Source organism: Xiphophorus maculatus, chromosome 9 (assembly GCF_002775205.1).
Source record: "Xiphophorus maculatus strain JP 163 A chromosome 9, X_maculatus-5.0-male, whole genome shotgun sequence".
In the NCBI taxonomy this organism is placed as follows: Eukaryota; Metazoa; Chordata; class Actinopteri; order Cyprinodontiformes; family Poeciliidae; genus Xiphophorus; species Xiphophorus maculatus.
Window position 1 is genome coordinate 30,703,385 of NC_036451.1, and position 25,196 is coordinate 30,728,580.

At 41.7% G+C, this 25,196-nt stretch overlaps 1 protein-coding gene across 4 annotated transcripts; it reads left to right on the forward strand.

The window, feature by feature from the left end:
• Positions 1 to 12,587: 12,587 nt before the first annotated feature.
• Positions 12,588 to 24,685, forward strand: LOC102237554 (tetraspanin-1-like). Of its 4 annotated transcripts, none has more exons than XM_023339039.1 (9): positions 12,588 to 12,706; positions 12,923 to 13,134; positions 18,062 to 18,118; positions 18,864 to 19,073; positions 19,157 to 19,231; positions 22,819 to 22,917; positions 23,153 to 23,296; positions 23,448 to 23,531; positions 24,491 to 24,685. In XM_023339039.1, the coding sequence occupies exons 3-9, from the start codon at positions 18,068 to 18,070 to the stop codon at positions 24,548 to 24,550; spliced, it is 723 nt and encodes a 240-aa protein (XP_023194807.1). In that variant the 5' UTR covers positions 12,588 to 12,706; positions 12,923 to 13,134; positions 18,062 to 18,067; the 3' UTR covers positions 24,551 to 24,685. The 4 variants fall into 4 exon arrangements, with proteins under 4 accessions (XP_023194807.1, XP_023194808.1, XP_023194806.1 ...); XM_023339040.1 differs by having other exon boundaries at positions 12,590 to 12,673; XM_023339038.1 differs by lacking the exons at positions 12,588 to 12,706; positions 18,062 to 18,118 and having other exon boundaries at positions 13,035 to 13,134.
• The last annotated feature ends 511 nt before the right edge of the window (positions 24,686 to 25,196 follow it).

Below are 25,196 nucleotides of genomic sequence, written 5' to 3' on the forward strand. Positions count from 1 at the left end.
AAACAACTTTCATTTTAACATGTTTTTTTGGATTGTGGCCCTCGTGGCTTTCCGTAGATTAAACTCTCAGTTTTTAAAGACCAAAGTCAAAAAAGGGGCTTAATGCTCAGATTTGCATTTCTCCTATTATTTTGAAACACAAACTTTCCCTCAGAGAAATGAATCTTTCTCCTGGTTTCTAACAGAGCAGAGAGTGTTGGCAGCAAAAAGCCTCCAGCTCTGATGTGTTCTGGGTCGGAGCGTCGACCAGGCCGACGCCTGCTGGGCTTCTGAAGCTGCTGCACAGCTTTGATCAGCACACACACACACACACACGCTCACGCACACACACATACACACACTCACGCACACACACCTACACACGCACACACACACACACACGCTCACGCACACACACATACACACGCACACACACATACACACACTCACGCACACACACCTACACACGCACACACACACACACACGCTCACGCACACACACATACACACGCACACACACATACACACACTCACGCACACACACCTACACACGCACACACACAGTTGTATTTTTGTGGCTTTACATTGACTTACATCATTTTCTACAGTCTGACCTTTACCCTTCGCCCTAACCATCACATACCAAACCTCTAATGCAAAAACATTTCCCCTGATGATGACCAGGATTTGGCTCCGTGTTCTTGGGGACCAGGCCAAATACTGACCTTCTTGTGCAGCACACAACCCCGTATTATAGACAGAGAAAGGTCCCCACAAGGATATAAGAACCTGGTTCACACCCACACACACACACCTACAAACACTCTGGGATGTTGGAGCGGCGTGTCGTATGTGGCTCTGAGCCTCCAGAGCCACATAAAGCCGGTTCCAAAGTGGGCCTTCTACCATCTGCAGAACATTTCCAGGACCAGAGGACTGAAGTCTCAGATCAGAGAAACTCATCCATGTTTCTCTTTAGTGGCTTTGATTCCTGCAGCAGAAATCGATCGTCCAGCTGCAGCTGATCCACATGAATGAAGATGAAACCTTTTGTGGCTCTAGTGTCCCTTATATAACAGCAGGCTGACAGGAAACAGGGAAGGAGAGGAGGGGAAGACATGCGACAAATGTCGTCTGGTCCGGGAGTCGAACCCACGACGGCCGCGTCGAGGACTGAAGGCCTTCAAATATGGGTCGCACTAACCGCTACGCCACCACGGCACGCCCCACAAAACTTTTAATAAAATGTTGTTATTGCACTTATTAGTTCATTTATTTTGAAATCTCTATAATCTGTCAAACCCGACATCATCAATGATTAGTTACTGGTTAGTAAATGTAAAAACAAAAATCTCAGAGCAACATCATGAGTTAAGAACATATCACCAGTAAAAGTCAAATTCCTTTGCAGTCCCAGTTTGATCTGGTTCTGGTCAGAATATAATAACGGACTGTTATAAGTCTGCAGGAACTGCAGACATGCTGCAGCGAAACATGTTGAGTATATTTGGTTTTATCCTGGACTGGTCCTGATGTCCTTCTGATCACATTAAATCACTCGTAGCTCACCAGGAACATCTCTAAAGGTTAGCTTTAGCGGCATCATGATGATCGGAGTGACCTTAAAATCGGGTCAAAGGTCAGCATGATGCTGCTGCTGTGCGAAGGAATCAGTTCATCTCTGAAGAGCTTTTTGTTTGTGGATTTATTGTTGGAAATATTCCTGAAGTACCTCAGCCTCCTGATGATTTCCTGTTTTAGGTTTTGGTAGAATAAAGTCAGGATGATTAAAAATTGAGCAGGAATCTGTTTGTGTTTTTGCTAAGCGCTGAAGCCCTGCAGCGAAGCAGCAACGTTTCGCTCTGACCTCCATCCTCCCGCCTTTCCGGCCCGTTCAGCAGCAGCCATCAGGATAATTCCTCCTCTGCAGCGGATCGCTGTTCCAACCTGCTGGCCCATCTGCTTACTGCTGCTCTTCATGCATTATTTCCTCGCTCTGCAGAGAACATGGAGGACCACGGGGGGCGGCGATGTTTCTACATCTGAATCCCTTCCAGGCAGATTTCCATCAAACGGGAACTCCGAGAGAAAATTAGACTCTTTCTAAGTCTTTGTACTGCAAGGTCACATCTAATTTAATATGGAAGAGCTTTTAAATTATTCATCTGTGACCCAGTGTGGTCTGCAGAGCCGGGACCGTTCAGCACAGCAAACCCACCGCGGCTGCAGGCGAGGCGGCCCAACAGGTCTCCAACTCCAACAGCTCAGCAGCCACATGCGTGGAGATTTGAGGAGAGGCTCCGCAGCCGATTAAAAACCCGCCGAAGGTGTGAGATATTTATTAACGGGGCTCCATGAGCAGCGGAATTTCCAGTTCTGCAGGTTTACTGGCTCACGGAGGAAACAGGCAGACGGTTTCACCAATCAGCTGGACCCATTTCACATCACAAAAGATCCAAGAGACAGACGCATTGTTCCCTCCAGAACAGTTCAGTCCACCTTAACCCGACTCCAGTCCACTGACTCTGGTCTGTTTGTCTATAAACTCAGGTTTGGTTGGTGAGGTGTGAACGCTAATTGACCTCTGACCTCTGGTCCTCCAGACCTCGGTCTGGGTTCAGTTGAACTGAACTCTGGCACAGTTTGAATGTGAACACTAAGTGGACTGGAGCCCGCTCCAAAAGCAGGAAGTGGACTACAGCGCAGGGCATTCTGGGTAGATGCAACCAAAGCTAACCTACTAGCCTAGCGTTAGCATCAGAAATGGCTCCTGATCTTCAGCTAAAGACTAAAGAGAAATCCTCCAACACTAAAATCTGACGCCTCCATCTTGTTTCCATCTGGTGAAGAAGGAAGTTGCTCTCAGTGTTTTCAGAGGTTTTTGTGTCGTTTCCTTCAGTAGTTCTTGGTGCAGCGCCCCCACAGGCCAGGAGGGGAACAGGTTGGTTTGACTCAGAGCACAGAGAAAGAAAACCAGAGGAGCTGGAGACGCTTTACGTCCAACACATTTTAGAAAAAGATGAACCTGTAACTCAGCAGTCAGTGATTGAATTAATCCAGTATGTTTCTGGAGATTAACACCTACAGAGCATTTATTGGGTCCTAAACTCTCTACAGGATGAAGATGTTAAACATCATCAAAACATCTTGAGTTTAGAAAGCAAGTCACTTTGAGGCTCTTATTTTGAAGTGTAACCCAAAGTTTTGTGTTAAGCAGAAGTTAATAAAGATAGATTACATTAAATACGGAGACGAAAACATTTGATCAAAAATCCTAAAAGACAAACTGAGCTCAGATGAGTCAAACCAAGTGGTGTTAAAATAAACTAAGCTGTGTTAAGTTGTGGTAAATTAAGCTAACTTAGCTTAATTTCATCTTTTAAGGTGTAAAAGATGACAAAATAAATATTTCTGAAAGACATTGGAAAAATTATGAATGATAAATGTGGGGTTAATAAAGACTTTATTTAAAAAATGTAATCTTATGTCCTAAAAGATGTCAAAAAGGAAAAAGTCTTTGAGTCTAATAAAGTGTAAAATCTTGATATAAACATTTGAAAATATTGTCTTTAAAAATTTTAATTTTGAGAATTGTTTGTAGAATCTCAGTTGTTTTGAATCAACAAATTTATGTAAGATAAAATATTCAATAAAATAAATGTTTGCAGTGAAGATTCAAAATGTCCAGACTGAATTAAAACTTCACTAGAGAATCTGCATCATTCAGTCCTGCTGTGTAATTAATGCCAGATTGTTGCCATTTCTCTGCATAATGTATAACTGCGCTCTGTCCTGCAGGCATGTTGTGATTACACGCTCCATATTTATGACATATTAATGTAAATAATGGATCATTTTGAGCCCTAACTGCTGAGACTCACTTCAATGTGGCTGAGAGTCGACCCAACTGGAAAACTCCTCAGAGACGAAGATAAAGAGAAAACAGCGGAAATGTAACGTGACATTTTTCATGTTATTAGTGAAATAATCTGCCAGTGGAACCAAAACTTTTCATCAATATTGATGAATTATTGACTTAAAGGATCCGATCTGAACAACAAACCTTCAAACTCTCCCAGCAGGAAGTTTTCAAATCCTCAGAGCAGCAGATAAACATGTCTTCACCTTAGAAAAGCAGAATAAAGGAGAAACTAGAGGAAATAAAGACTTCTTCTTCTTCTGTTGTCTGGTTGTTTCATCTGTAAAGACATTCAGCAGGAAGGAGGAAGAGTCTGCTGCTCTTTGTTCTCCCTGCAGCATCCAGGCTCTGATGTTCAGCTCAGTCCTTTGTTCTCTATGGAGAACATCCCACACTGCCCCCTGCAGTCAGGTGCAGGTACTGCAGCATGTTGAAAACCGGCTCCTTTGTTCCAGCTGTTGCACAGGGAAGAAAGGAAACCGGAGCGGGAGATTTGGATCAGGATCAGGATCAGGATCAGGTACCGTAACAACCCAAACACCTCCATCTGAAACTCAGTCCAGATGTTTTACCTCCAGATTAAACTTACAGATTATATCAAAGTTTAATTTTCTGCTTCATTAAATGTTTTCCATTCAAAGCACAACATTCCCACCAGACTTCACTGCATCCATGCATGAAACCAGCTGTAGTTGCATTGAGCTAAATATTATTGTTTTATTATAAACATTACTGGAATTTAAAGGTTTTGGTTTTCTCCATTTATGACAGATTTATAATTTTCCAGTTCTCAAATAAACACTCAGATCTGTGAATCCGTTTACAGGATTCAGGAAAATGTCACGTTTGGTTCCTCCAGTCAGGGAGAAACCAGAACAATGTGAAGCAGGATGAGGTTTCCTGGTGGAGCAGCTTCTCCTCTCATCCTCCTCACTCTCTCACCACTTTCATCTTCAGCGAGGTTTCCAGGTTCAGTTTCCAGGTTTCCAGGTTCAGTCAGCGTCCCGTGCTCCGAAGGCGTCCGTCTCTTTTCAGACACTCAGATCAGAGGACACAGCTGAGTGGTGGAACCATGAAACCATCAGCAGGACAAAACCAGGTTCACCGAACACAACAAGAGAATCCATGACTAACATCAGTTAACCGACTCAATCCAGCAACGATACTGCTGCAGGTTGAAAGAGATACTAGTAATACGTTTGATTCTGCTAAGCTAGATATGATATGTTGTGTTTCAAGGTAGGAATCAACATGGTTGAATTTAGCTTCTGCTAATTGCCATGATGGTTTACTGCTTTAGCTTTAGCGGAAATAATGTTTATGATTAGCGTGTTAGGGTTAGCAGAACTAACTTTATAGTCAGCGATTGCCACCACTACATGTGGCTGTCATGAGGCTAAAGCTAACAGACTGCTATGAGTCGTTAACATCCCCTGATAATCCACTAGCGTCACTGGCTAATGAGCTCATCCTTGAACAGTTTGTAGATCACACACTGAGTTTCTTTCATCGGATTAAATCAGAACAAAGACTCCAGCCTTTATTGCACAGCTTCAGATCATGTATGAAGAATATTTTTGAATCTAATTCAGACGAGAATATCAGTGTTTCTACAGCTCGCAAAATGATCCCGAGTTTCCAGAACAAAAGAAAAAACGACCTCTGCCACCTTGAACCCATTCCTTATCATCTAATAAAATCATGAAGGACCCCAGAGAGTCCCCTGTTACTGGTGATCACCCCCCCTCACCCTTCCTCTCTGATCCAGCTCTGCAGCCCCCGGGACGCTCTGATGCTGCAGGCAGCGAGAGCCGACTGCCTGCTGCTCTCAGGAAACTAAAGGTGCATCAGCAGCAAAGCTTTGAAGACAGATGTCAGGTTACGACGCTCCCAGAGTCGAGCCAGGCGATGGCCCCCACCGGGAGGCTTAAGGAAAATCCCTCACCAAACAACAACATCTTTTCTGAGCAAATAACCTCCCAGCTGAGCAATGCTGAGCTTCCTCTGAAAGGGGCTCTGATCAAACCATAAAACACCTGAGCAGGTAGCAGTTAGGCCCAAAACAACATATTCACATGTTGAAAAAGAGAAAAAGCTGCAATAAATCTGAGCTGCTGTCGCTGGTGGAGACTTAGTGTTCATTAACCTGCTCTGTGGGGATTTGATTAGACCGTTTCTGGTGGAATACCATCATGAGACAGACGGACCTTCAGTCATGGAAACATTGTGCTAGAAAAGTTACTGCTGATCAGTGTGAGGAGGAACAATAAGGACAGTGAGAACTGTGTCCCACTTCACGTCTTTTTATCCCTAAAGAATCCGATTCCTGCTGCTTCCATCCCTGGAACTAAAACTTATCCAGTAGTTTCCAAAGTATCTGCAGTCTGACTGGGCTCCTCGCATTTTACCACGTGAAACATGCGTCATAATTCTGCAGCAGAAGAATCCAGACAGTAACCGGGTCAGAACCGGGTCAGAAGCTGCAGCTCCACTAAATGCTCCTGCTGTTAGCTGTTAGCTTCCTGTTTATCATCTTCCTTTGTCTGCTGACTGTCTGCTGACCGTGCTGTCGCTCTGAGCAACTTCACAATCCATCCAGAGACAGCGGCCATCTTTACTGCCGTAAACAGAGCGCTGCGGCGGAATGGCTACACTCTTCTTCTTGAGTTGTTTTGGGGTCAAAAAGACGTTTGATTGCAGATGCTTTTAATTAGTAGAATGAACGACCACGGAAAATTTAAATATTTTAATAAAAAAATGTAACTATCAAGACCTGCTCTGACCGCGCATAAATAAAATAATTTATTTTAAATAATTCCATTATGGGCTCAGCAGGAAGGAAGGAACTAATTCCTCGCTTCAGAAAGTAATTGTGTCCACTTCAATACCAAAGTGGTTCAGGTAACCGAACCGGGTCCTTAGAGCAACGGGCGGTTAGAGGGAACTACTCAACCCAGTCCGCTGACGGGCGACTGAAGGACATGAAAATATTAATTAATATGTAAAGTCCCGATTTTAAATTATAAATTTGAAACCATCAACAAACAGGGAGATTATTAATAGCGGTTGTAAATGCTAATCTATGTACACATGATATGAACAAACCGATAGTTTAGTTGATATTAAATATTTTTGTTTTAGTTTATTTTTTGTTATAGTAGTAGTTTTAGTTTTTCATTCTTTGGTCAATTTTTTAGGTGCCAAATCCAAAAAGGTCGAAGAATTGATCAGGTAGAAACCATTTTCAAAAATGTGTTCAGTTAAACCAGCTGACTGGACTTTTCTCCCAACTTTTGCCATCACCATTTTACTGACTAGCCTAGCATAGGGTGAAGTAGCATAGCATAGCATAGCATAGCATAGAATAGCATAGCATAAAATAGAACAGCGTAGCGTAGCTGCCAGGAGGAGAACGGAGTGCCGTAATTTGCTGATGTAAACTACGTGTGAGATTCATAAACACAAAAACGAAGGAAATTATTTCTATAATTTCAGAATGTTTTAGTTAATTTTGAAAATGTATGCTATAGTTCCAGTCAGTTTTAATTTATTTCAGGTAAAAATGTTTCCTGACATCAGATTTTGTTATTTGGTCGGTTTTAACTATAATCATCTTGGCCCCAGTCACTTGCTTTATTAAAGTTAATGATCCGGCTGGAGCAGCTGAAGCTGTCCTGGAGGGACGGACCAGGACAGGAGACGGCGGAGACAAAGAGACCCGGTGCTGCTGCTCCATCCGTCCCTTTATGATGTTCATATTTCAACTATATGGCTCCATAGCAGCGCATCCATATGGAGCATGATTAACCGCTCTCAGCCATCGCCGCGGCTCCCATAAATCTTAACTACATATATTTCACTGACTTCTCAGAGCAGGAGAAGGAATTTAATCCGAGTTTCTGCAGCCGGACCTCGGATCTGCTGGTCCGTATGTAGCTGGACGTGATGAACTGATAAATCGATTTTTTCCTTTCATCCACCTCCGTTTAGCATCGCTAAAAAATACCGATAATAAAAACTCCAGCCGCAGTGAAGATTTGCTTACTCTACTTTTTTGACTTTGTGTGTGGAAACCTGAGCTTTAGAGGAAAACATGACGGCGCTGACATCACACATCTGACCGTTGTTATTGTTTGTTCAAAGACTTTTTATGAGTCCAGCCGCTCCAATATGTTGAGTTATAAAAGGTCAGCTGACCCTCCCAGTATGGAGGCACAATGACGTTTCACATACCTGCTTCGATTCCAGTCCACATGAAATTTATAACTTAATTAAAATGAATTCAACCTCTCTATCTAACCCTCCTGACGCCATGTTTTATTCCTAACAGGAAGTGGTGGTTTTTGAAGGTTTGTGATTGGCTGACATGTTTTAGCTTAGCGCTACACTGCCCCCTGTTGGTGTGGCACGTTTACAACACTTTTCTTAAACTGATGAGGTGTGTGTCGTATTGTTTTATAGAAGCTTCATTGGTTCATTCAGACTGATGAAGATCCTCCTTTTCCTCCAGAACCAGCAGTGGTCCGATCCGTTTCCACGGTGACGCGGCTAATACACTAAATATCTGCTATTTACCAGGGAGGAAACTAGCTACATGTACTCATGTTACTGTAACTGAGTACAGTTTGTCTGTACTTTTTACCTTAAGTTGTTCCAAAACCTGAACTTTTACATTTACTGTTTTGAGTAAAGTATTTTAATGAGTAAAAATAAAATAAAAGGCGTCAGAGCTGCTGGTGCGTCTGACAATTTGCCCGTCAGACGCAGCTTCATCGTTAGCAGATGTGCGTCGGATTTACCAGCGTACTAGAAACACATGAGCATAAAAGGTTCCAGGAAAAAAAACTTTTAATTGCGTTCAAATTTTTAGCGTGTTAAAGTCAAGGGCCTAGTAAAAACATGAAACACTAACAGATAAAGTCAGAGTCAACCTGGTAAAAAACTCAACAGGTTGGAACAGATGATTTTCTTTCTCTCCATGACTTCAGTGCTCAGACCAGTTCAGACCTTCAGCCATCTTTGTTTCTGCAGAAAGCAGCTGAATCCAATCAGTTTAAACCAAAAGGTCAAAAAGATGAGGAAATGAGGGAGTCCTTGCCTTAATTATCCTCCTCAAACGGTGAAATGGGTTTGGCTCTGGAATCAGTCGGAGATCCAAACAAATTCCTGCAGGAAAGTGTGGAGCGCTAATGGCCTCAGCAAATAAAAGTCCTTTCAATTTACGAAGCTTCGGGCTCAGAGAGGCTCCCAGAGACGAGACGGCTTCACGTCAACAGCAGCTGCTGCAGCAGCGGCTGCAGCTGCTGCTGCGACTCCAGAGCAGAAGCAGCTTAAATGCTGAAGTTTTTACTGTTTTCTGTTGAACAGACATGGCAGCCTCAGCACAAAAGACCATTGCTAACATTTACCGAGCTAGCTTAGCCGTTTCTAACCTGGAACGAGGAACTAATGAGGATCTAATGAGGGACACGCAGCCTCAGCAGGTTCAGGAAACAAAGAGGAGGAAGAAAAACAGGCAGAGAAAATGAGGAGCGATGGAGGAAGAAGAGAAGATCAGATTTTATGGTTGAGTTCTCCTTTTCACCGCTGCCTGAAATGGCCAAACTATTTACAATCAGTCGATGCTTTAACCTCATCATCGCCGTGACGACGCAGCGAGATGCTTTGCCTGGCTGATGGGAAATAACTCATGTGGCAGGAAACAAAGGAACAGGGAGGAGCAGCAGAGAGCAGGTCGGCTCATAGATCAGGCTGAGGGTCGGCTCCACGGGGGGCCGGTGAGGAAGAGGAGGAGGAGGAAGGTTTGATGACCACATCCTGGAGCGAGTCCAGCCGCTGACAGCTCCAGCACTCCCATCGATCCCCGAAACGAGAAGGAATGAGGCCAGGACGGAGACTTTGATTAGGACACGTTACTCGCTACATAGCGAGAGCCATTAATCAGAAAACAGAATCGTTTCTGGTTCGACTTCTCTCATCCCTTCATCATCTTCTTCATTTGAGCCGAAGAAGCTTCAGAAGAATTCACACTGAACTTTCATCTTTTCAGAGTGAATTTTTGTTTAAAAGGTTTTCTGAAGCGTTTATTAATCCAAGCTGGGTCACCGCTCGGCTTCATGTGGGTTCACTTTAATTCATTAATGATGCAGTTATGAAAATAAAAAATCTGATTCCTGTTGACTTTACAGAAATCCCTCCTCAGCAAGGAAGCACAAGGCGACAGTGGAAAGGAACACCTACCGTTACCATGTACCAGCTAGCATAGCGCTAGCAGGAGAAATGATTCATGGTTTTTAGCCAAAGATAAAAAAATTTGACGCCATTTTTGTTTCCATTTTGCCGCAAAAGGCAATTTGCGGCAAAAGGCATTTGTCTTCTTCAGAGGTTTTTGTGTTGTTTCCTTCAGTGGCTCTTGGTGCAGCGCCCCCACAGGCCAGGAGGGGAACAGGCTGGTTTGACTCAGAACCACAGCAGCTGGAGGTGTTGAGGTTTTGGTCCTGAATCAACCCGAGTCTGGCAGTTTAAACGTTTTAAAGAGTGAAAACGGCGTTAATGTGGGTTCAGTCAGACCAGACTCTGTTCTGCTCATTTATCCGTCCGGTTTAAACCACAAACTCCAGATCTTAACGCCTCTCTGCTCCCTGGTTCTGATCATGGCTGTTTCAGGTGAAATACTGTCCTTCACTCATTAGGGTAATGGCCCTTGGTACTTTCTGGTCCATTCTGAATATTTACTGAGAATAATTTCAATGTTTGGATTATTTGTTTCCCTGGTTATATGAATAATCTTTTAACAAGGTTCTTTGTGTTGGATGATAAATGTGGGGCTGATCAGAGGTCAGCTGGTCTCAACCTGCCATAATTAACAGACTCAACATAATTGCAGCTGCACAGACAAATGGAGAAAAGAAACTGATAACTGGATGAGGAGAAAGTATAAAGTCAAAGCCGATAAGGAGGCAGGAGCTGCATGCAAATGAGCCCTGCTAGCTAATTAGCAGCAGGGAGAAGTGGACCCTGAGCACAGCCCTGAAGGTGCAGAGATCAAGCCGGAGCCACAGGTTGAATCACCTTCTCACACCGTCAGATGGAGAACCAAAGGAGGCGCTCTGCTCCGTCCTAACGGCTCTCTGTGAATTAATATGCAACTTTCATGTGAGCAGGAGAGAAATTAAAGATGGAGGTCACTTCCTGCTGCAGAGCCGCTTGGAACCAGCTGAAGACGATGGGAAAACGATCCGCTTAGGATCCAACATAATGGATCAGTAATGGAAACAGTAAGGGGACGACGGCCACACTCCTCTGGATTCGCTCGTTTCCAGCCTCCCTGCCAGGCGGCCAGAATCACTTCCTGGTTTACTCTTCTCATCGTTACGATGCTTCCTGCCTCCGGGGGCAGCAGAGAGGCTTTCAGGGCAGGTACAGGTATTCACCATCATCATCGCCCGTAGCGCCGCCATCGCAGACTCCACAGACCGTCATGGTTCAGCGGGTCGTGACCTCTGAGGCCAAACCGGCCTGCGAGGGAGAATATTTCACGGCGCCGTGTCGAATGATCAGGAGAAACAGCCTCGCTTGGGTTTCCATCTCAGAGGACAGATCAGCAGCTCAGCGGTGATTTGCAGGATTTATGAGTTGTTTATGCCATAAAACAAACGGCCCGTTTTCTGTTTTTTATTATTATTTGCGCTCACAGAACATTCAGTCCTGTTTCTGTCCAAATCCATTCCAGGAAACGACTTCATTCGCTTTGTCTTCCGCAGCAAGAGCCGTTACATCAGTCAGTCCTGCAGAACATCAGGCTCATGTAATGAACGTTCATCCACAGAAATGTGCAACTGTCTGAATTTCACTACTTTTACTTCTTATTTAAATAAAGAACTTAAAGGATATCAACACTTTTTTGTGGATCAGCCGTTCTCCAGGCCTTCAAGGTTTTCTTCAGACTCCGTTGATCTTTGAGCCACGACTCAGACAGGAAAACAATCAATGAGCAAGAAGGAAAACTTGGTTTAAAGTGGATCTTTAACATTTTGTTAGTTTCTCATGAATCTATAAAAAATGACAGCTTGACATAAAATATGATTTTACTTTTAGGAGGCAGTCATGAAACATCTGCTTATCATTTCAACCAAATATGACTGAATTCAACAGAAGCAGGAATTTCATGTTGAATTCAAACGTAAAGAAACGAGCAGCAGTAACCTGGCAACCTAACTAACAAAATATTGATTTAAAACAATAAACTGTGTTAGTTTAGCGTAGCTTGACTTGACTTTATCTGGCCTGTGGCTCAGTCTTCACTAATAGCTTAGGTTTCGTTAGCTAGGTTTTGCTTGTCTTCGCTTAGCTTGGTTTGTTTTAGCTTAGCTTAGCTTAGCTTAGCTGGTCTAGGCTAAATTTGTCATAGTTTACTTTAAATCGACTCGGAGCAAAATGCTGTAACTTTAGCTCGGCTTGTTTTAGTTTAGCTTCCCTTAGTTTAGGAAGATTAGTTTTTCCTAGCATAGCATGTCTAAGTTTAGTTTAGCTGATCTTAGTTTAACTTCTCTAGGTATTGTAGCAGCATAAATGGTACGCTGCCACTTTAAGGCCAATTTCAGCTGCTGCATATAAGCAGGTCTCTACCTGTCACAAGACTACTTGCGTCATGATGTCATCAACTCATTCTGCTTCCTGTGTTTGCTGAGCTGTTTAGCCTCCCTTGCTGCTCCTCCAACTCCTGGACCAATCTGTTCATTTGTTCATTTGTTCCCGGGAAGCTGCGCTGCATAGGTGACCTTGTGGATCAGTTTATCTGGCCGTGTGGTAATTTACAGCCTCCTGCTGAATCCCTGATGACTATTATATTTGGATATACACTCACTGCTGTTTTGCCTACCATGAAATGTTTTAAAAGACTTGTATGAACTTTCCCCCGCTGCAGGGAGCATTGATGGCACTACGAACGGGATAAAAAGCAATATTGTAGAGCTATTATATCACTGTTTTACTCATGTTGTTTCATTTTTGTCTTTCTTGTAGGGACTGAGGCTTCTGTGGTGGCGGTGGTGACCCCTGGTGTCTTGTCTTGTGTGTTTTGTTGGAGCACCTTTTTGTGTGTGTGTGTGTGTGTGTGTGTGTGTGTGTGTGTGTGTGTGTGTGTGTGTGTGTGTGTGTGTGCGTGTGTGTGTAGTGTCCAGGGTGATCCCTTTTCTTCACTGGATGTTGCCCCTTTCCTCACTACTCCCCCACTGGTAAACCTCAGTTTCCTTTGAAATTTAAACATTTTATAATCAATTTCATTAAAATACATTCACTGTTTTAACCATTCAATTTCAGGTTGTTGTTTATTTAAAGAACATATTGAAGTTTAATCAATTTTTGTAGAACTGTCTGAATCTTGTCTCATTTCCAGTAGAACGTACCTGTGTCATTATTATTATTCTATTTTCCTGGAGTTATTCCAGGTGGCGCTGTCGGTTTCCCCTTTCTAAACTTTAACATCTTAATTTGGGTTTCATAATAAAGAAAATCCACCCCAGGTTGCCACAGTATGATTTAGCATGTCTATCTTAGCATGTCCTAGCTTACCCAAGTTTAGATTGTCTTTGCTTGTGTATCTTAGATTAGATTAGCTTATTGTAGCTTAGTTCATGTTTTGTTAATTATTAAACTAGTTCTGAATGAGACATTTAAGCTCTTAGTTACCAGCATCGTGTCAGACTCAATTTATCTCCATTTATTTATTTTACATATATAAAAAGCTGCAGATTGATCGTCTGGAAGATTCTCATGATTTAAATTTAAAGTCCTGGGTTTAAAGTCCAGCTCAGGTTTAGTTGATCAGAATCAAACTCAGCATCAGAAATGGAGCCAAAGCCTTAAAGTCCTGATCCTTTCAAATTAAAGTTGAGATATTTTACCAAAAACATCCACAATTACTAACATTCAGATTAGGACAGAAATCCCAGCCTAATTTTCTTAGTGATTTAAAAATTGGTGGAGAAATGATGTTAATGTGTTTTCCAAGATGTAAAATCATGGAGGAAAGAGTCAGTTTTTGTTTCTGGCAGCTGGTCTGACATGATTTTAATGAGCGTTAAACATGTCGGCTAATATCCCGTCGGCCTGGAGGTCCAGTTACAGTCCGAGTCAGAACCCACCGCAGGCGGCGGCCCTGCAGCGTCTGACTGGCCTCGTTGGGGCGTCGCGCTTCCTTCAGCTGCTGCTTTCACAGGGAGGGAGACGGAGGTTGAGATTATTAAAGGTTTAACTGCAGACCAGGCCTGACGGTTGCTTCTCTTACAGAGATGAAGAGCCGGCGAGTTAATGGCGCTGTGGCTCAGGCTGCATAACTCACAGAGAGGCTATTAAAGCCGAATTACTGAGGAAAACCTCAGCCGGGTTTAACTTTCCAACCAGCCGGAGCTTTGCTCTCATTTCTCCTCCAGTTTCTGCCTGCAGTGGGGCAGAAAGCAGCTCTGCTTGAAACTCTGAGTTTCTACAACCTGCAACATTTACCAGAAAGCCTGTGTTCATGTTTCCGCTGTTAGATGGTAAATAGAAAGTACAACTCGTTTCAGATCGAACGGCTCACTGCTTTCACTGATCAAAAACACAAACTGTCACCATTTACAACACACAGAAGAAAAATGGGAAAGTTATAAAGATAAATAACAGAGTGAACCCTGAGGATGAGAAACTTAACGACTGATACGAAACGCTGATATCATGATAAACTATTATTGATGAGTTTTTGTATTAAATACTTGGAATTCAGCCAAACAGGTGGCGTGACCTTTCCTGTTTTTTCCTTTTGTTTTTAAGCAGTTATGAGGAACAGTGGAGAAACCTGAAACTGCTGCTGCGCCAGCTACTAAACAGCTTGTTGCTAGGCAACCAAAGAGTGAGTGAGTTAATTGACACCACCAATGCTGCGTAGCTAGCTGAGTTTGAGCCTTTCCTCTGCCTACGTTTCCCAGAATGCTGTGCGGTTCTGGATCAAATTTCAATGAATATTATATCAATGTATTATCTATTGATATTGATCACATGTCTAGCATGATATATATTGTTACTGATTTATGGCCCAGCCCTTGTTCATCTTCACAACATTTAGGAGAATAATTAGCAATGAAGAGCTAATAACCAAATATATTGATCACTAGCGGCGTTTCCATTACAAATATGGCCTAAAGTGTCTTTATTGTAAACTACTCAATTTTTATACGGGAGAAAAACCACAGCAAAAACTTTTTCTCAAAAAACAAACATTCTTTAATTGCTGTTTTTCCACTAAACAATTTTATTTTTGTAATTTGAATTGTCACAAATGAATGGTCAGTGAAAACGCAGCTGCAGAGGATCTGTGAGAAGCTGCTAACCGGGTCACTGCGTCTCAGTTCCGGTGATTTAGAAATGAAACCAGTTTCATTCTGAAGCATCAGGATCAGAAATAAAACTGAAACATTTACAGAATCAAACCAGCAACTCCTGCGACTCCCGTTCACCATCAAAGCATTTCACAAAAACCTCTTTCACACCAAACAAAGAGAAACACACGAGCTGCACTCAGAGCAGCTGCGGGTCTCCAGCCCCCTCTGGTGGCCGGGATGAGACACTGCAGCTCTCAGAGGAACAAAGGAAGAAACAAAGAGGAGCTGAAACTCCGGCAGAGAATCAATTCAAAATGACCCTGCTGTGTTTCTGAGAGCAGAAGTCTGTGCTTTCAATGAATTCATATTCTATTTACTTCACTGAAAGATTGTGGAGTTAATATCTCTCTTATTTAATTTTTTAGACATGCTGGAATACAACAACCTTAATGATATTTATTTTAAAACTAATTAACTCTACCTTTAAATTTGGAAGTTTCTTCGAGAATACATGCGTGACGTTACAAATTTACAGACATTTCAGAAAAAACTGTTCAGTTTAGATGATCAAGAAAAGAGTTAAAAGATCATTTATCCATTTATTTTTTGCCTTTGTGATCAAGTTTCTGCTTTTGTTGCATCAAAACTGCATTTAATCTCAGGATGAAGGTTTTCTTAAAACATTCAAGAAAACAGTGAAGAAAAAACTTGTTTCATATCAGATTTTTATCTGAAATAACTTAAAGTCGTCTTTCAGATCAGAAACAACGATTAATAATCAGATGTGATAACTGGTTCTCAAATATTTGACCTGATCAAATTTACTGTTTAAACGTTCAGATCTTGACCTCATTTTATTTATGTAAAATCAACAGAATTACTGGCACAATTCCTAGTTTTTCAGACATGAGCCTGAAACCTTAATATTCAATGATTATTGTGCTGCTGCTTCCTATAGTCAATAATAAATATTTATTATTGATCAGAGACGTGAAAAAGCCAGAGCCAAGCCTGGCGTCGTTCACATGGAAACCAAAGGAACCAGGAAAACATCAACTCAGGTAACATGTTCATAATAACAATAATAACAACAACAATAACAACAACAACAATAATAATAATAATAATCCTACACATGGAGAGGAAAATCATACAGGCTTTTCTCAGAGTATAAATAAAATATCTTCCATAATTATCCCATAAACATGAATCCTGAAAGGTTTTATTTATAGAAATTCCCTCATTTTTGATATTTCTATTAATAGTGTCTCTAAATTCCAGATTCCCAGAAATAAATCTGATGCTCTCAACAACCAGCTTCTACTGGTAAACAGCTGCAATGTGAGACATTATTGCCTATAAATGCAATAAAAGGACAAAAATTACTTTTAAAACATGAAGTAAGAAAAATCCCAGGTTTACAGTTTAAAAGCAGATCAGAGTTAAAGTCCGTTAGTTCCCAAAGTTTCTCTGCCTTTAGCAAACCGAGCAGCGTCGCTAATGAACGAGACTCACCGGGTCGAATCCAACCGGGTCAGAACCCGAACAGAACCACAGATCACTAATGACGAGCAGGTGAGCAGCAGGAAACTGGCCCTACAAAATAAAACAGGAAGTTAAAACCGTCATCCTACTGTATGAGGAGCCGTTTGTAAAGTTACACTGAAAAAAATTAACAGCAATAATTTGGGTTATTTAGCAAAAACTGGAGGTCATATTTCTACCATGATTACAAATATCACAATTTCAAACTAAACATTTAATCATCAAGTTACATATTTTTGCTTCACTTCCGCTTATCTGCTAGCAAATTTGCATATTTAAATATTTAGCTAGCTCGGAGCAACTGAGATAATTAGCCAGTTTAGTATTTAGCTTTCTAACTAAATATTCAGCTTAGATATTTAAATAATATGTAATTAGTTTTCTGTTTAACTTTTACCTGAAGCTAAATATTTATGCGAATATTAGCTAGCTCAAAGGTAATGAGATAACTTTGCTAGCTCACAGCAAACTATTGAACTTGGAGCTAATAGCTAGCTTGACAAAATTCATTTTTTAATTTTGATCGAAGTATTTGGTTTATTTTCTCAGTTACTACTAAATATTTAGCTTTCTCCCTGCTCTAACTGCCCCTCCCTGCTCTAACTGCCCCTCCCAGCTCTCAGGGCCCCTCCCAGCTCTCAGGGCCCCTCCCTGCTCTAAGGGCCCCTCCCTGCTCTAACTGCCCCTCCCTGCTCCAAGGGCCCCTCCCAGCTCTCAGGGCCCCTCCCAGCTCTAAGGGCCCCTCCCCGCTCTAAGGGCCCTTCCCTGCTCTAAGGGCCCCTCCCTACTCTAAGGGCTCCTCCCTGCTCTGAGGGCCCCTTCCCGCTTTAAGGGCCCCTCCCTACTCTAACTGCCCCTCCCAGCTCTAAGGGCCCCTCCCCACTCTAAGGACCCCTCCCTACTCTAAGGGCCCCTCCCTACTCTAACTGCCCCTCCCTGCTCTAAGGGCCCCTCCCCGCTCTAAGGGCCCCTCCCTACTCTAAGGGCCCCTCCCTACTCTAAGGGCCCCTCCCTACTCTAACTGCCCCTCCCTGCTCTAAGGGCCCCTCCCCGCTCTAAGGGCCCCTCCCTGGCTCTTCATCTCCTGCTCAGCGTCGCTGCAGGTGGATTCTGACCTGCAGCTGAAGTTTTCTCTGCTTCCAGGTTTATTCTGGATTATTCTGGATTATTCTGGATTATTCTGGATTATTCTGGATTATTCTGGATTGCCCTGCAGTAATCTGGTTCTGCTAAACTCTGTAAAGTGTTTTTGTTGCTGCAGAATAAAATGAATCGCTCCACCAGGCAGCTGATGCTCCTCCTCCACCTGCTGCTGTTTGTGAGTACGATTCCTCAGGCTTTGCTTTCCGGCTCCTTGCCTCTCCGGTTCTGGTTCCGATCCGTTTCACCGGATCGTTTTGGGCTGGATGTCGGCCGTCGTCGGTGTTTGGGTCAGAACCAGCTGGACTCTGAGGGAGCTGACTGATGAGGCGACTAAAATTAAAATAATATTCATCATTTTAACCAGAAGATTTTTGTTTCTGAATCTTTTTTTGTTTCACTGAAAGTTTCTAAGATAAAAAATCTCTAAACTTTTTGGTTTAATTGATTACAGATTATTTTCAAACTCTGCAATAAATTGATAGTTGGACAAAAATCTGATCAAAAGTAAAGGAATGTTTTTCTATATCTGGTTGGATTATGAAGATTTTGAACGGTTGATGCATCAGAACCTCAGAAAGGAAAAGTTCAGTCGGTCGGTTCTGATGGACAGATCAATGGATCAATGGATCAATGGATCAATGGATCTATAGATCAATGGATCAATGGATCAATGGATCAATGGATCAATGGATCAATGGATCAATGGATCAATGGATCAATGGATCAATGGATCACTGGTGACTTGTGAGACTTTTCAGTTGGTTTTATTGGTCAGTTGGTTTATTAGTTGGTTTATGTTGACATGTTAGTTAGTTGGTTACCTGAACAGTTAGTTGTTCCTTGATTGAACAGTCAATTGGTTGCTTCCAGTTTTCCCAGTCTGGTTCCAGTTTTCCCATCATGCTCTGTTGGTCCTGCAGCTGAGTGGCCTCTCTCTGGTTGCCATGGGAACCTGGGTGACGGCGGGCGGCGGCGGCCCCTTCCTCCACCTGCTGGGGCCGTTCTCCAACCAGCTGCTGCGCTTCCTCAACATCGGCCTCCTCTGCATCGCCATGGGAACCATGCTGGTGCTGCTGGGAGCACTGGGAGGATGTGCAGCTCACTGGGAGAGCAAGTGTCTGCTGCTGACTGTGAGTGGGTGGAGGCGGGGGGTGGGGGGGTGACCTGGGGCCAGCAGGTCTGAACTTTGACCTCTGATGTCTGTATCCTGCAGTTCTTCTCCATCGTCCTCATCATCTTCATCTGTGAGACGGCAGCTGGAGTCGTGGCTCTGGCCTACTCCTCCTTCGTGAGTTTATTAAAACAATAATAATAATAATAACAATAACAATAATAATAACAACAACAACAATAATAATAATAACAGTAATAATAATAATAACAACAATAATAACAATAATAATACAATAATAACAATAATAATAACAATAACAATAATAATAATAATAACAGTAATAATAATAACAACAACAATAATAACAATAATAATACAATAATAACAACAATAATAACAATAATAATACAATAATAACAATAACAATAATAATAATAATAACAATAATAATAATAATAATAACAATAATAATAATAATAATAATCATAATAATAATAATAATAATAATAGTGCAGGAAGCCCAATAGATTTCTAGAAAGCCTCCACCAAAATATTAGAACCCAAAAACTAAAACACAAAATATTCATGGAAATTTGAGTAAAATATGCAACAACGAAAATAATTCTTTAATAATAAAGTTTTTTATATTTACCAAATGTGAAAAATCTTTCCAAACTTTCATTGTGAACTCTGACCTCTACTGGTCTGATAAATCTAATGAACAAAATGTTATAAATAGAAATTATAATCTGAATTCTTAAACAGAGGAGCAGAACAAATTATATTGCAATAATGTAAATATGTTTTTATCAGACTACAATAAAGGGTAAACAATCATTCTGCAGTTTAATTTGATTTATGTGTTTTTCTATAAATCCAATCTGTGTGGATGTGAAGCGGTTTCTCCTCTTCATCCTCCCTCCTCTTCCTCAGCTCAGCTCTGGCTCCGCCCCCGTTTCCTGAGGAACGCCGCAGAGCCATTTATTACCGCCGTCTCTGCAGCCGGAGCATTTTATATGCAAAGCAGCTCATTTGCATATAACACACACACACACACACACACACACACACACACACACACACACACAGGAAGCCGCACGGGGGAATCGGGTTTTAAACTCTTAAATGGACCGGAGCAGCAGAACCTTCCAGAACAAAACGCACTGCAAAACCACAAAATCTGACCAAGTCATTTTATCTAGTTTCTACTGTAAATATGTTGTTACACTTCAGATGAGACAAAACAAACAAAAACAGACAAAACGTTTCTGTAGGATCTGGGAGATTTTTTTCAGTGAATAATATTGATTTGAAAAAAGTTCCAGTTTATCAGTAAAACAACGTTTTCATCAACATTAAGGAATTAAAAGAAGCTTCTGCATCTTGCTGAAAAGTTTCTTGTAAGTTAGTTTTGTCTTATTTGAGAAACTGAGATGTTTGCACCAGAAACTGGACAAAAATACTTGGTAGGATTTTGGGGTTTTACAGTGCAGGAGGCCAAACTTTTTGTCCTTTGGGCCAAAATAAATAAAAAAAAACTAAAATCTATCAAGTAAAGTCATCCAAAGTTTATCTGGGCAAAGAGAAATTTAAGCTTGTTGTAGTAAACAATTAATCACATGACAAATTAAAATCAGCTGAATAATTTCCAGTCTGACTTAATAATTCATGTTATTTTATTTACTGTGTTTGTTTATTGTGTTTTATTTTGGATATTTGAAATATCTTCCAGTTCCAGAGTCTTTACAAAATTAACGTTTTTGGCATTATTATGCCTTTATCAGTATATCACTTAAAATGGTCTCAAAACGTTTTATCACAATAATTACTGGGATAATTTATCATCCAGTAAAGTCTGTCATCATGACAGGCCCAACTGCAAATCCAAAACTTATAGAACATTTTTCAACGTTTGCTGTATGAAAAAAAACGTTTTAAAATATTTTTTACAATTCTGTCCCAGTGAAATGAATGAAATAAAATATGATTTTCAGTTTAACATGCAGCAGGAAGTGGAGTCATACTCCACGTTTTAATGTCCCAGCATGCACTGGGGCGTCTCCTCATGCTGCAGGTCTGAGGCGCCACAGGATTATTAATCAAATCAGAAAAGCAGAGGAGGAGAAACTCTGGACAAACATGAAATGAGACAGAAAGCGAAGCAGCGATATAAATGGAAATGTCCGGCAGGAAAACGACTCGGCGGGTTTGGATTCATTTCCAGTTTTCCTGTTTCTCTCCCAGCTGATTTATTTAATTTGGCTGATTAGGAGCCGCCCACAGAAACACGGCCTCCTTAAATCAGCTTTTCCCTCCACTGTGTTTGATTTGCTGTGATTTTCAGTTTACAGTTTAGATTTACAAGCTTCTGGTTTTCTGAAGAGAAAACGATATTTTAGGTCAGAACAGTAAAACAGACACAGTGAGAAACGTTATCGTCCAGAATTTGATCCACAGATGATGGAGATTTAAACAACTTTCAGGGAAACGAGATTCATGGCTGGAAACACAAATACTGAGAAAAAAGACTCAGTTTTTACCTGCTACTTTTGGGTTTGTTGCAATGAATCAATTAATCACACAATAACTTAAAACGAGATCAATAATCTCTCTTTCTGCTGAAAACCGGATGATAAGTTTCCAGTCTGGAGTTTTGGTCTCAACCAGAAACTTCATGATTCATTTTATTTATTGTTTCTGTTGTTTTGTTTATTTTGAATATTTAAAATTTCTTCCAGTTTCAGTTTTAAATGTTCATTAGAATTTAAACTTCGTTGATGTTTGAGAATGTGTTCCTTCATTATTATTAGCATTACCATTATGTTAATTGAAAATGGTCTCAAAAAACCAATATTATTGTTTATGGCGATAATTTATTGTCCAGAAACGTTTGTTACAGTGACGGGCCTAACCTGAGGTGATTGTTTTCTGCGCCGGCTCTCTGATCCAGTTCGGTACCTTTGGTACCTTTGCACATCACAAACGACCTCACCTGGACTGGGAACACCACGTCTCTGGCCAAGAGGGCACAGAAACGTTTGTATTTCCTGCGGAGGATGAGAAGAGCACACCTGCCCCCGCCCATCCTCAAGACGTTCTACAGAAGCACCATAGAGAGCATTCTGACCAGCTGCCTCTCTGTGTGGTGTGGAGGCTGCAGCGCCTCCTACTGGAAGAACGTGAGGAGAGTGGTGCGGACAGCAGAGAGGATCATCGGGGCCCCCCTTCCCTCCATTCAGGACATTTCATCCCAGCGCTGCGTGTCCCGAGGCCGAAACATCGTCAGTGACCCCTCACACCCCCACCATGGACTGTTCTCCCTGCTGCCCTCTGGAAAGAGGTTCTGCAGCATCCGGTGCAGGTCCACCAGGTTCTGAAACAGCTTTTTCCCACTTGCCATCAGACTGCTGAACTCTTAACTGGACTGCACTCAAAAACTGGTCTCCACTTCATACCTTGCACATGTACAGAGCTAAATAACTTCTATTTTACTGTCAGTCCTGCACTTTATATTTTATATTCATATTTATAGTCATATTTTATACTGTATTTTATTTTATTCTGGAGTAACCTCACAACATTGGAACCTTAAACATTGTCCTGAGCCGTATGCAACGGAATTTGGTTCTGTATTCACCCTGTGCATGAAAATGACAATAAAGTCAGTCTAAGTCTAAGTCTAATCTGCGGTTTCATTGGACGCAGCTCTTACTGCAGATCTAACGAATTTAATGTTTCTTGTTAAACTTTGTGTTTTCCAGGCTCAAGGCATCCTCAAGGCGTGGGCGGTTCCCGCGCTGCAGAACGATTACGGCAGCGATCCGACTGTCACTGGGATCTGGAACAACACCATGGTAGAGGTGAGAGACAATGGTTAATAAACCTCCTGACTGACCTTCACAGTGACCTTTAGACTGACCTTTAGACTGACCTTCAGAGTGACCTTCATACTGACCTTCAGACTGACCTTTAGACTGACCTTCAGAGTGACCTTCAGAGTGACCTTCAGAGTGACTTTCCTGCAGTAAAATAACTGAATCAGCCTCAGATTAAAGCGTTGATCAGTAATCAGTGTTTCTGCGTGTTTCCCACCAGTTGAAGTGCTGCGGTTTCTCCAACTACACCGATTTCCTGGGGTCAAAGGTGGAGGAGCAGAACGGGACCGGCCTCCCACCCAGCTGCTGCTCCACCAACATCGCCCCCTGCAGCCCAGAGGAGGCGGCACGCTCACCTGTCCAGGTAAAACCTCTCTACAGACTCACTGACTGAATGATACTAATTATTGTCTTTTTTCTTTATCATTGCATGTTATTAAATATTGGAAACATAATGGCGTTTTAGTTTGTAACATCTCCCTGTAAACAAGGATGATCTGATGTTCCTCCTTCAGGGCTGCTTTGATCCCATCCTGAAGACCCTGAGAAAACACACCTGCGCTGTGGGAGGCGTGGCAGCAGGAGTGGGACTCCTAGAGGTAAAAATACATAACCACCCGAACCATGGGTCATAAAAACCTCAAAAACTGAGCCGATGTGGCTTCGGCTCAGTTTGGTCAAAGTGGAAAATGGCCACTGGTACAACCTGCTGAGAGCTGATTGGTTTGGTGAGCTTGACCAGCACCACAGGTGGGCACAAGTCTGCTAGTTGGCTAACAGTGGAGCTAATTTTTTTGCTAACTTTGAACATGTTTAGCTCACTTAGCTTTGACTAAATTTAATTTTCGGAATAAATCCTAAACGCTGGATTACTGGCAGTTTTGTAAACTTTCAGTCAAATAAATTTTGACATTTGACATAAACACCACGTTGACATGGTGGTTAGCTTTAGCTTCCATGTAATACTGTGTTGGTGTAGCGCTTTAGCTAATATTGAAATTTAGCACACTTAGCTTCCCCTAAATTTATTTTTCTGGATAAATTCTGTAGCACTAATTTACTTTGTTGTTTTGTAAACCTCCTTTGGAATCAAGTTTGACTTGGCTGTAAATTTGGTTATTAGTTCTTTAAAATTCTTTAAGTATTTAGACGTCTATATTCGTGCTCTTATTTTGAAGTCACAGCAGCTCCGTTTTCTCTCCTCATGCTTTTGATTTTCTTAGGCTGTATTGAGCAAGTGGTAATTATACAACAAGTGAACAAATGAGGAAAAGTCCAACACTTACATGAACAACCAATCAGGCGTGACTCTGGTTTTAACTGGGTCGTCAGACAGGAAGTGCTCTGCTTGGTTCGTTGGAGAGGCGAATGACCTGTGACAGAACCAGAACGTAGAGAAAACTGGAGATATGCCCCGCTTCCTACGAATGTAATACTTGTGAAGGAATGTGTTTTTAGTTCTAATGCTTATTCAGTTCCGTATTTAGAAACTAAAGTTTCACGTGAATCTTTCAATGATCTGGTTTCTGCTCATATTTTTGATTCTCCTGCTCCTCAGATCGCTGCCATGATCGTCTCCATGTACCTGTTCTCTCACCTGGATGAGAAAGTCAGCTGAAGTTGCTCCTCCCAGCCTGCAGAGGCAGTAGATCCTGATGCTGTCCTCCTCTTTGCTGCAATATATTTAACACTTCCTGTTGAGGTTTAGCTTGATTTCAATTCAGTAGAGAAGTTTTAAATATATCTATGAACTATAAATATATTTAACGAATTAACTGTTTTATTTGGATCTTTTCTTACTCAACATATTTCTGGTTCCTTTTATTCCAGATTTTTTCCATAGTTCAGGTTTTATAAGTTGAGTTTCTGTACAGAAACAGAATTTTTTTTGGTTCATGTCATTTTGCTGGTCTACCAACAGCAACACTGTAGTACCAGTCTCCCACCAGTAGGTGGCAATAAGTGAAAGAATGACCTGAAGCAGTAAAAAACTCATTAACTCATTTTGTTCTTTTACATCTTGAGTTAAATTGACCAGTTTAATCGGAGCGATGTGGATAAAATCATAGAAACTGCAGGAGTGGTGGCTTCTTCCTCTGACTGGCTGTTCAGCTCATGTTGGTTCAGATCCATTTCTCTGATCTGGGTTCATTGTGGGGTTATTCAGATATTTTACACCTGAACTCTCCTCTAGGATCCGTGTCGCCTTCATGTTGCCGAGGCTTTAATCTGATTTACAGTTGAGCGAAGGTCAAAGGTGAAGG

Excerpts from the sequence above, each read along its gene's own strand:
- LOC102237554 (XM_023339039.1), top strand. The coding sequence starts at position 18,068 with ATGAATCGCTCCACCAGGCAGCTGATGCTCCTCCTCCACCTGCTGCTG. Across the intron at positions 19,074-19,156 it reads GCAAGTGTCTGCTGCTGACT|TTCTTCTCCATCGTCCTCAT; the intron begins GTGAGTGGGTGG and ends TGTATCCTGCAG. Across the intron at positions 23,532-24,490 it reads CAGGAGTGGGACTCCTAGAG|ATCGCTGCCATGATCGTCTC; the intron begins GTAAAAATACAT and ends CCTGCTCCTCAG.